Raw genomic sequence first — 12,779 nt, 5'->3', positions numbered from 1 at the left:
ACGGAGGCACAAAGGATGCGATGCATAAAGACATGCGTGCACTCCAGGGGCAGAGAAATCAAGGGGTGACATGGCATCTGAAGTCTTGTCTCTTTCAGCAGCACATTTCTTTGGGTCTAGTCTCAAACCTCTTTCTTGCTCAACTTAAATTATTTTCTTAGGCTGAGACGATAGTTCAGTGAGTAAGGCAGTTGTCACACAAATGTGCAGAACTGAGTCTGAGTTACCAGAACGTGTGTCAGCCAAGATGGGAGCTGGAGACGTGAGGATGCCCTGAGGCTTTTTGGTCAATGGGCTTGCCATACACAGTAGCTAACGACAATAACAGAGAGCCTGTCTCAGAGAAGGTCGAGATTGAGGGCCAACGGCAGAGGTTGTCCTTTGACGTCCAGGGTATATGCACATCTATGCTCACACTGTATATGTACTCATGTCACACACGCATGCACCATACACACAGAGAGAAATAAGATTTTAAAAATATACTTATTTTCCTGTCAGTTGTAAAGAACACTTTGCCAGGCAAAGACACCCAGCTAGCCTGCAGTATTGGTGGAAGATTTGTTCCCAATAGACCCCTTTGATTTCAAACCTATGGTTGTCATGTCTCTTGCCCGTTATACAAAATTGGGTAGTATTATCAAATCGCCATCTCATTTCCATCCATCCAATACCTATTGCAATGTAAATGCTCCCCAAACAGCTATGGCTTTAGAGAACAATGGCACTAAAACATACACATGTTTAGTATAGACAGTTTTCCCCTTTCCCCGGTCCTGGAATCTGATCATGTGATGGCCCCAGAAGGGGAGAGCAGACTGGGCACATACACTTAGAGAGCAGTAAACGGACAAAAGCTAAGAACACAGATGCCAGCGAGAGCAACACTCAAAGTCCCCTCCACTGCATCCAGGATCCAGGATGTCCTAGTCTCTGGGCATTTATGACCTCACAGGTCACCAACCTTGATATTTCCCAGGAGTTCATGATGCAGAATGTAAATATGTTTGAGAGGGATTAGTTTCTGATTTTTTTTTTCCAATTTCCCAAGGACATTTCCCAGCAGCAGTTTGGCAACTGTAACACTGGGTGGACAATTTCTACCCTGTTCTTTCAGGAGCAGAGACAGCCCATGTAGGGACATCGCAAAAGACATCTTCCATAGACAGGGACACAGTGGCTCCTCCAGAGACATCTGTTTCCCGTGTGTACCTGTTGAGGATGTATTGACTTTGTCCCATGAAAAACAACAGGCTAGTAATTGATGTCGATGTCAGACTCTGTCCCAGGAGGTGAGGATAGAGTACACCACAGAATGTTTTGAGGGCTGGAGAGATGGCTTGGTGGTTAAGAGATGGTACTGTAATCCCTGAGGACCTGGCGTTAGTTCCTGACACCCATGTCAGGTGACTTAAAACTGCCTGTAACTCCAGCTTCAGGGCATCTAACACTCTCTCCATGTATATCCACACCTATATGGGCATATACATACACACATATGGGCATAAAATAAGTAAGTCTTTAAAACAGGAGTCTTGCGTCTTTGGGATTTTCAAAGTATTTCTCTATTTGAAAGATTAGTTTCATTTCAAAATCAAGGCTTCAGAAATTATCACGAACTTCCCACAGTCCTCAAGAAAACAAACAGCAGTAACACTAGCTGGGATGCTAAGGGGGCAAGAGCCCTTAGATACTGGTGCAGTCACCATGGGAATCCATGGGGAGGTCCCTCAGGAAGCTAGAAGACCATGTGGTCCAGACATACCACTCTGAGCATACACTGGAAGGGATCCAAGCCATCATGCCTCAGAGACGCTGCACAGCCTTGTTTACAGCTGCAGTGTTCACAATGACCAGGAGGTTGAACCAGCCTACATGCTTACCAACGGATGAATGATGAAGAAAATGTATGTGCACATTAATGTTTTGGGAATAAAGATAAAATTATGACAGTGGCAGGAATGAATGGGGTTCTAAATCATCATGCTGTGAGAAATAGACTGGGTTTAAAAAGGCAAATGTCTTTTCTCTAATAAAGAGTATGTGTATGTGTGTGTTTATTTGTGTGCATGCATGCGTGTGCACATGCATGTGCGTGCGTGTGCACATGCGTGTGCACATGCATGTGCGTGCGTGTGCACATGCATGTGCGTGCGTGTGCTTTCATACGCGTGTAATAATTGTAGGGACTATTTAGAAGGAAAAAGGAGACAATAAATATAGAGAAAGGATATCAGAAAAGTTAACTTGGTGAAAGACAAGAAAAATACATAATATGCATGTATTAAAGTATCAAAAGAGCATTCCTTTTGTGTAGCAAATGTAGGTAAATTCTAGTATAAAAATAAACAGTAGAAAGTAAAATGACTGTTAGGCTGGCAGAAACCCTCCTAACACCTGCATCCTTGTGGAGTGGGCAATATTTTGGAACAAGAACCACAGTTTTCCCTAACTAGTTCTGCAGCCTGTGATAAAATCTTCAGCTCTTATTTTCACTGACTTTTATGTTAAATAAGATCGCCTTATCCCAAAGTCAACCGTTTCTGGTCTGTGGTGTTTGGGCTTCGTTGTTTCTGTTTAAAGAACTATCGTGTCTGCATGGACTCTGGCTGTGGGTGGAGACAGTGTAGGGTGGCTGCCTCCCTCCTGCTGAGGTAGAGCGTATGCACATTGAGCAGAATTCCATGCCGGCCCTGTGAACAATAGGTGCATGGTGCAGGGTTCTCAGTTGCAGTTGTTTTACTTTTATTCTCTGCAGTTTGTTGCATCAAACCTATTTCCCAGTTTTTCTTCCTCATACAGGCAAACTCTAAACACAGTACCGTTTCTATTGGAACATACTTTGGTGTAGAGATTCCAGACACACATTTTATTTGAAAAATAAAGATTGTCTGATTAATACATCCAAATCTGGGCTGTGACCCAGATTTTGTATGTTATGAATTAATTTGACTTAAAAAGAGAAGCTTACAATTGGTTGAAAATTCTGTGTGATTTTTTTTTCCCTAGCTAAATCGAGCTGGTAAAATTTTAGTTTCTTAGTAAGAGTCAAATTTCTCTCCTTTGTTTAAAGTTTTATTGAAACCGTTAAGCAAATGGGTCTGTTACATGTAGATTCTGTTATTTTTACATCTTCAAAGTATTGAGTTCTGTTAGGTGACCAAACAGCAGACGGCACAGGTACACATGGCAGCTTGCAGCTGTCTGTAGCTCCAGTTCAAGAGAATCTGACATCATTATACCAATGCTTATGAAATAAAGTTAAATAAAGTTTGTTTAAAAAAAAAAAAAAGATTGAAAAAAAAAAAAAACAAAAAAACAATTTGAAAATAGTCTCCATTGAGAGACCATAGTGAGCTTGCATTGCTGTTAATAACATTTCAGTTGTTTTTAGTTTCTGTAGCTGAACATCGATTGGTATGACTAGGGCGTGTCTGCTGTAACAGTCGAAGGCGTGTTGGTTCCTTTTCTCTTCCTGTGGTATTAAATTCACACTTGTTTTACTTTATGCTTTGATGTCTTAGGACAGCTAAGATGACTGTGAGGTTAGGACAGAAGGAGAGTCCCAAGAAGATGGGACCCTTGGGAGAAGTTCCAGTGGCAGAAGGCCAGTCTTCAAGAGAACCACAGCTCTGCACAGCAGCCTGCCCGGGAGAAGGGAGCCCGTGAACAACGGAACGTGATGGGACACCATCAGAGAGAAAGCTACAGAAAGTATTTCCCCGTGCCTTGCTCATTCTGAGTACAGAATATTTGGGGTGGTACAAAAAAGCAGGAAGAGAAACTGTGTTCGAAGATCCCTCTACCGTTTTCAGTTTAATTTTGCAAATAAGTCATTTTTGGGAGTGAAGACAAAAGATTCTCCGCCGAGGAGAAGTTTTGAATCTGTCCCACTGTAGACAGAGATTAATGTCCCTTTGAGCTCAGATGGCTTATCACGACTCTACATCTTGACTGTTGGACTTCTTGAGACCACAGTGCAAGGCTTGAGCTATTTCCTTCCTTCATGACCCTGCTCATGTGTCTGTTGACTGCCGTGTTAGGGTAGTCTGGGTTCTAGCAACTGCCTTTACTGCCTGCTCTCATACATGAGGTGTCCACAGTGCCTCGGGCTTTTCCATCAGGACCAATCATACCTGGAAAGGAGCAGGCAAGTACTTTTGGTGGCAAGGTTTGGTTTGGGTAGGAGTATCTAGTTTTGGTACTTGGTTTTAAAGAGGAAAGAATCACCCAGGATTAGTTACTTTTGAAAGATAATGGGGTTGTGGCCACAATGTAAAGTTTTGAGAGAAAATGTAGGAAGTTTCTGAGAAATAACAAAAGGCAGGCCAGTCTCATGTATCATATCTTTGAGTACATTATAAAGAAGGAAATGTCAGAAAATCTGCTAGGCTCTTTTATTTATCCGTTCATTAGTTTTGAAGTTAGCACACAAAGTAATGTTTTGTCATACTTTTAATCGTGTGCATCATTACCCTGCAATATTCTTTTTTTTTCTATCATCTCTGACTTAATTAAATCTTATTTTCCTTCTACTTCACTATCATCCCACTACTTCCTGGTTATTCCAGTATTTTTTTTCATGGTTTTTTTTTTTTTTTTTTTTTTTATTAAAAATTTCCATCTCCTCCCCTCCTCCTCCCCCTTCCCTCCCCTCCCTTCCACCCATACCCTCACTCCCTCCCTCTCAAGGCCAAGGAGCCAACAGGGTTCCCTACTCTATGTTAAGTCCAAGGTCCTCCCAACTCCCCCCAGGTCCAGGAAGGTGAACAACCAAGCTGACAAGGCCCACACAGAGCCCGTCCACGCCGTAGAATCTAAGCCCATCGCCATTGTCCTTGGCTTCTCAGTCAGCCTCCACCGTCGGCCACATTCAGAGAGTCCGGTTTGGTCGCATGTTCCATCAGTCCCATTCCAACTGGAGTTGGTGATCTCCCGTTAGTTCTGTCCCACCGTCTCCATGGGTGAACGCACCCCTCACGGTCCTGACTTCATTGCTCATGATTCACCCCTCCCGCACTGTCCGCCTCCATTTCCTCAGCTCGCCATTGTATGCCTGTCTTCCTTCCCCCAAATTGCCCGCCTTTTAAAATGTAATATTTTCTATTCTTCCTTTCCCTTAAGAAGTCTCTCTCTATTGCCATGCTCTTCTTTCCAGCTTCATGACTTATCATACATGCACCTGTACATCAACACATAGATGCATGGATGTGCATAGATTGTTTTATGTCTAGGTTCCACTTGCTGGATATGTCTTTCTGAGGCTTTTCCTGCAAAGTCCTGATTTCGGTTTTCTACACGGATGCAATCCAAATTAATTCTTGAAGGGAGGCATCATTCAATCATTTTCTAGCTAGAGGGAAGTTTAAATACCTGTCTCATTGTAAAGCAACTGCTTAACGGCAGGGCTATTTGTCTTTTCCCGAATTCTCTCCTCTGCCTTAGGACAGCACACTTAAACTGTGGGACTGTGCAATGATTTAGGTTTAGTTTCAAATTAATTTCAAAATTTAAATAAATTCAAAATTCAAATAAAATTTCAAAACTACATTAAATTAGTTTCAAACTTAAATCAAATATACCGAGATTTGAAAAAGACCAAAGTTTAGACACCAAATTAGTATTATATTTGCTGATTTTAAGATTATATAAAATATAGTTTCACATAAAAGTCAGCAAATATTATAGCTTTTGAATGTATGTCCTTTATTAAAATGTTTATTTTGACTATAAATATTTAGATTGTTATGGAAGTTGTAATGTTTTTAGGTTTACTAAGTACAACAATTGTGATAGATTCAAACAAATTAAAAAAATAGCTATTGTCTCCAATAAAAATGTCATATGTGCAGAAAAACTTTAAAGTGTTTAGATTTAGCATGTGAATGACTTCTCATTTCGATACAAATAAATTCCACTCCATCTCTCACCAGGTGGGCAGGAGGCACATGAGGACAGGCTTCAGAGCCCCGGCAAGAAGCTGGAGCTGCCAGAAGAGATGAGTCTTATGTTAGAGCAGAGGTTTTGAGAAACTATTGTCACTTAATTAGTGAGATGCTTATTAAATGCATATTGGTGCATTGACACCTTTAAATATCATAGTTATCTATGGTGACAATAGAAGTCAAGAACTAAAACTGCCTCATGGTTTAATATTAAAAATTATGATTTTTTAAAAGAAGAATCATAAAGCTGTCTGAAGCAAACTAGCTCACTGAGTGTCTGAATATCTGTTTCCTGCAGCCAGCATAGCCTTCCTCCTTCGACTGCGAAAGCTCCTGAAGCTGCAGTGGCTCAGGGCCCATTCTCAGCTTCTAAATCCAGAGCTGCCTGCATTTGCTGGGTGGCTGAAAGCCACCTCAGTTTTGTGGCTCACTTCATGATCTGCCCCTCCAACCCTCACACTTGAAGAACTGGAATAACAACCGTGAAAACCATCTTCCTGCAGTATTTCACCAAACTCTAGCACACCGGTGTGTGGAAGGGTCTGGTTTAAGCAGACATCGGACTAGGTCCAGGGATCGGCATGTGCTGAGGAGTTTCTTGCCCAAAACTACCCCCAGAAAATGATCTCAAATGTCACCTGACATACCTTGTGTGATAATGACACCATCTCTGTGGGTTTTTCTCTACAACTGCTGTTAATCTGTTTGCCTGAAAATTGATGGTTGCATTTTTAAATCTGATCTGAATGTGCACTGGGTTTCTACTGATGCCAACTTCCCCCTGAATTTGGTTATATGTTGTGCAACGTGAATATGTTGCCTTGACATTCAATTTGTGGGCTGGGGAGGGACTCTCTGCAAGCAGGAAGACCTGAGTCTGGATCTTTAGGGCCTGACTAAAAGCTAGACGTGGAGGCATTTGTCTGTAATTCTAGCACTGGGAGGTGGGAGAAGGGTGTGGAGGCAGACGGATTCCAGTTCAAGGCACAGTGAGAAACTCTTGTCTCAAAGTTTCAAGTGGAGAGTCATTGGGAAAGACAACTGATACTGAATGACCGCCATACAGGTTTACATGCACACAAGTGTGAGCACACAGGTACACAATTGGTTTCAGTTACTGAGGGAGTTTTTTTGGGCTCTTAAGATTTACAGATTATGTAGAGATTTCTCTCTCATGCTATCCCTTGTCCTCATATGTGTATATGAACATATCTATTTGTAGAATACCTAAGGGCACAGCTCTGAACTTTGCATTCAAACAAACTCACTTTCTTATTTAATTTTTTATTAATTAATTTAATTTTTTATTTAATTTCACTCACTATTGTCTCTAGTTTGTTTGAATTACTAAGTGCATTCTCTAACAGTACTTCTTTTGTATTATCTCAAGGTTCTTAAAGGGTCCTCAAGGTTTGAAAAGTTGAATATTTGTACATGATTCATCGTTTCGATATATTAATCATAATTTTGTAAAACTTTTGATTTAACAGTTTATGATCCAATTTCTTCGTGACAAGCCATGGGTGTGATGAATGGAACCATAATGTCAAATGGCTCAAGCATGGACCAAGACCACTGTGATGCCTTCTGCAGAATCATTCTGATAATATCCTATAGTGTGGTTTTATTTGGAGGCACCATTGGAACAGTTATGATGTCATATATGATGTTCAAAAGGAATAGCCAATCAGCAATTGCCACGATCATCATTAATATCATTGTGCTGCACTCCCTCCTTCTGATTAGTCTGCCATTCCGCCTCAGCTACTATCTCTCAGCAGTCTGGAAGCTTGGCTCATTTACCTGCCGAGTGGTTAGTGGCATCATATATGGTCATATGTACTTTACTTTTGTTTTCTATGTGGCCATTGTCATACTTCGATTGCTCATCTATTTTAAGAAACTCCAAATGCAACAGCTACAAAAGTTCCATGCTGTGGTTCTAAGTATTATTATTTGGATGGTAGGAAGCTTCATCTTTTTGCCAATATTTTTTCTACAGTATGGCACAGATCCAAGCTACACAGAACAACAACGATGTTTTGAGTTTCATAGATCTCTCAACTGTACAGATACCATCATCATAAACTACTCTATAATTGCCATTATGATGACAACAGTTCTGGTCCTCTTTCTGATACAGCTTGCTGTAATTCTTTGTTTGATAAGAGACTATTGGCCTGATATGTGGGCCTATCAGGATTACCGAGCTCAAATCAAGAGTTTCTTCTTCCTGGTAGTCATCGTTGTCTGCTTCATACCCCACCATGCATTCAGGGTATATTTTATTCAAAATTACCCAGAGGAAAAGAATTATAAATTAATACTTTACAATGAAATCTGTGTTGCTTTAACGGCCTTCTGTTGCCTGGACATGTTGTGTTTCATAGGTGGCATCATCCATTAGACCCTCTGCTTTTTTGTGACGGCTTTTATGGACTATCATGATGAAAAATACTCCAATTGAATAGGTGAGGTGCGGCTATCATCTTAAAAAATTCCAAGCTCTCTGTTCCTGAACACCAATTTTTTAGATTTCTCTTAGCCAAAATTGTTTTCCTACTAAGACTTAGTTAACCTCTAGTCATCCTCCTTTCCTTTGAGAATGCTTACAGGCTCCAAATGTATCCCAGAATATGTTTGATTAGCCTTAGGCCAACCAAGCACACAATTCCGTCCTTTGTTCATTTCATGTAATACTCACTTCAGTCAAGCACATCTGTTGTTCTTCCAAGTATTCCTGAGACATTTAGTCTACCAAGTTTTGTCCTGAATGTGTTTGTTTTCCCAATTCCTGTCCAACAAGATCTAGCAACTCCATAGATAGGGACTCTACAGATAAACAGGGCTCTAAAATAGTCTTAATTTGTTCAACTTACAATTTCCTGCTGATATTGGTTTCAGGAGGGGAACATTAGCTTGGATAGAGTGATCAAGAGAGTTAAAGGAAACTCTTCCAAGATACTAGACATCGATGAGGTTCATTGTAATCAAGGCACAGTAGGAAGGCAGAAGTTACCTCCCAGTCTACCTTCAATACAATAGCAGCAAAAGACATTGGAAAAGGCATCAAGAAACTGAACATAGGCTGAGTTTTCAACAGACTCTTTGGGTACAAACTTTTGAGGCCATAGAGTGATTTTTATGATTTTCTAAGTTAACCTACACATCTGAGAACCATCATACAATTAAACAAGAGCCTGTGTCTGCCATGGTCAATAAAAGCAATCAAAAGAACTAACTTGGATTCTACTTATATCATACAGAAATTGACATGCACTTTGCTTATAATAATGCATCCTTGAAGATTGTATTTAATTAATACCATAATCAAACAATGCTCTAGTGGCTGATAGGTGAGTGTAGTTAAAACAATTAATTTTGGACCTGGTGTGTGTGTGTGTGTGTGTCTGTGTGTGTGTGTGTGTATAGGAGGAAATAAGGGTGTGTTTAGTAACCATTGAACTTTGGGTCAGATATTTATAATCCTTTCCATGGGTCTTTTGATAGAAAAGATTGCTTAACATATAGGAATCAAGAGTGTTTGTTTTTTGCTTCTCTAATTCAGTGACATCTATTTGAAATTAATTTTAAGACAGGGCTGTTATGATTTGATAATGGAGTATACCTTGAAAGACTCATGTATTGAAAGCTTGGTCTCAGTTTTGGTGTTCTGGAAACATTGGAAGGAGGAGATCTATCTAGAAGAATTAGGTCAAAGGTTCTTCCTTTTTAATTTTATGTCTCTTGTATTCTCATAGATGAAGATGGCTCTTTTCTACACCCCACCTTCTACAGTGATATTTTGCTCAACTGTAAAGTGTCAAACTGTGAGCTACAATATGTCCTCCTTTAAGTTGGTAACAAGATTATAAAATGACTCACAAAAACAAATGGTACGAGAAAGCAAACTCATTGTTACTTCTATGTCTGACCGTATGGTTCTTGAGCCTTTGGAGCTGATTTGTGGGTAGAATTTGGAAGAAATGGAGGACGTAGCTAGGGAGTTTCTGAAATGCTATTTTGAAAGAATTGGAAAATGTAGATTAGAGAGGGTCTGAAATGTTATACGTAATGTTTAATGTCTGGTTCTGTGGGAGCTCAGAAAACCAAAATGCTAATAGACATACTGACTTTTAGGAAGAGGCCTATAAAGGTTTAGATAGCAGTAGGAACTCCCTGGGAACTGCATCTGATGCCATCTGTGTTAGTTAGGACAAAAACCCTCCATTTTTCTGTATCCTGAAAAATGTTGGACTAATAAATTTGGTAAGTAAAATATCAGGACAGGAGAGCATTCAGGTAATGGCATGGTTTTTTGTTTTATTTTGTTTTTTTTTTTCTGGATGTTTTAAGCCAAGTTATGGTGAATACTGGTTTTTCAAGCCTCCAGAAGACAAGGATTATGGAAGGATAAGACTTTCTCTAAGATTCCAAAGGCAGTTCTGGGAGTCCAGTCAATTAAATGAAGTCAAGTCTGTGGTGTAGGAGGTCCTTTTGTATTTGTGTTGCTTTCATTGGTTGAATAAAGAAACTGCCTTGGCCTTTTGATAGGTTAGCCCTTAGGTGGGTGGAGTAGACAGAACAGAATGCTGGGAAGAAGGGAAGTGTGGCAGATGGCATGAATCTCCTGCCTGAGACGGACATAGGTTAGACTCTTGCCGGTAAGCCACAATCACATGGTAATACACAGATTTAATAGAAAGGGTTAATCAAGATGTGAGAGTTAGCCAATAAGAAGCTAGAGCCAGGCAGTAATTTAATTAATACAATTTCTGTGTGGTTATTTTGGGGGTTAAGCTAGCCAGGCGGCGGGACACAGCCCACTCCTCCTACAATAAGTCTGAGCACCTATGGAAATTTCAGAATATTGAGGATCCCAGGAATGTTAAGTCTGTGTCCAGAAAAGCTGGAAGCAACAAGAGGAACAAGACAAGAGAGAAGCTATGTGGTTAGCTGTGGTGGTACATTCAAGTATGATATGTTGAAGAGTCAGAGTCAAGAGGATCACAAGTTCAAGGCCAGAATGGCCTATGTCTTTAAAAGGGCTGGAAAGATAGATCAGCAGGTAAAAGTGCTGCTACAAATCTGATCTTGATCCTTAGAACCTACATGGTAGAAGGAAAGAACTGACACCTATAAGTTACATGCTTGTGCTCCTCCTTTACACACACCCAAATTCATGCACACATGTACACACACACACCATAAAACCAAAAAATAAATGAGAAAAAAATAAAATAGAAAAAAGTCTGTGTTGGGTCTCTCTTATAAGGCAACAGGCAGAGGCCTGCTCAAGCCTTTGGGATTGCACCACATGCCCTGTGTGCTTGAAATGGACCAAAAATTTAACACTTGATGTGCTGAGATTTAGTTTTACCTGGGGCCTATTCTCTTTGCTATCACCCCATTTATTCATTTTGGAGTACAATTATTTACTCAATACCAATGTACCTTCAAGGTAACTTTAAAAAGTTCTACAGATGTTTGCTAGGAATATTTATTAGATGAGCCTCTCCACTGATGCAAATAATTTCAATCATACCAAATTAGACAGAATAAAAGATGCCCATGTTTAATGCAGTATTCCCAGGTAGCACTGGAGAAGCATGGTGAGGAAAAGGGAGAGAGATGGGGAGACCACGTGAAACCTGGAGACCACAAGTTCCTTTCTAGGGGGTGAGCCTAAATAGCCTGTGGGGTGGTCCTAATCCTCCCTGGAGAGGGGTCACTGCTGGGTGGGCTTCTCTGGAGGTGGAGTCTGGACTAAGGTAACTCTCTGGAGAGGGGACTTGAAATGGATGCCAGGGGCTGGGGTGACATTTTCACCCAAACATCTAAAAATTTGCTTTAAGTCTCAGAAGAGATGTTTAACTTAGGATTTTAAGAAATTATTTTAATTAATTAGTTAATTGATTGATTAATTAATTAATGTGTGTGTGTGCACGCGCATGCCATATGTGGGAAACAGTTCTCTTTTTCTATTACATGGGTTTCAGGGATCTAACTCAGATCATCAGGTCTGACATTAAGTACCTTTACTCATTGAGCCATCTGGTCAACCTTTAACTTGAGCTTTTGAACATTGTTGAAAATGTGACGACTTTGGGACCTCTTGAAGAAGGGCAGAGTATATTTTCCATTGTAATAGACACAAAAAATTATTGGGGACAAAAAAATCATATTATGGTTTAGATATGAAGTACTCCCCTTTGAAAAAAACTTATGTACTAAAAATTTTAGCCTCCATTTGATGAAATTCTGGGAACTTGGGGGCAGTAGGACCAAGCTGGAGGAAATATGTTAGTGAGTTTGGTTTCCTGAAGATATAGTACCACTACCCCCTCTGGTCTTGTCTTTTTGTTTGCTAAGAAGGTAGGACACATCTTTGCTGTATGCCCTGCCCCCAAGTTTTTGTCCCAAGTACTTTGGGCCAAGAAACAACAGAGTATTTAGTGAAACTAAGAATCAAAACAAACATTTTATTTCTTAAGTTGTTGTATTGGGTATTGGTCACAATGTTGAAAAAGTAATATTAACATAAGAGCCAAAATTCCACAGAATTCTGATTCATGTCAAAATATATGTTAGAGACTTGAAATCTTATTGATCTATGTTTATCGCATGCTTACTGTTAAATCCATTATGAAATCAAGATATAAGAAAATGTTTATTTTTGCCCATAAAACCTTTTTTATTAACACTATAATTATCAATTACATTTCAAAATACAGTAGTCCAAAGGTTTTATGATTTTGTTACGAAACAGAATCAGTGTGCTTAAATTACACTTTATTATTCCTTTTAAGATTGATACATCTTAACAAGAGCATC

At 39.9% G+C, this 12,779-nt stretch overlaps 1 protein-coding gene across 1 annotated transcript; it reads left to right on the top strand.

Moving 5' to 3' along the window:
* Window positions 1-7,464: 7,464 nt before the first annotated feature.
* LOC119816194 (probable G-protein coupled receptor 141) lies at window positions 7,465-8,352 on the top strand. The gene has a single exon (XM_038332564.1). The coding sequence runs from the start codon at window positions 7,465-7,467 to the stop codon at window positions 8,350-8,352; it is 888 nt and encodes a 295-aa protein (XP_038188492.1).
* Window positions 8,353-12,779: the final 4,427 nt, after the last annotated feature.

The sequence above is a fragment of the Arvicola amphibius genome, chromosome 6 (assembly GCF_903992535.2).
Source record: "Arvicola amphibius chromosome 6, mArvAmp1.2, whole genome shotgun sequence".
NCBI classification, from domain to species: domain Eukaryota; kingdom Metazoa; phylum Chordata; class Mammalia; order Rodentia; family Cricetidae; genus Arvicola; species Arvicola amphibius.
This window is presented reverse-complemented; position numbering and strand designations above follow the sequence as displayed.

Bases quoted from the DNA above. Each gene is read 5' to 3' on its own strand.
- LOC119816194 (XM_038332564.1), top strand. From the start codon at position 7,465: ATGGGTGTGATGAATGGAACCATAATGTCAAATGGCTCAAGCATGGAC.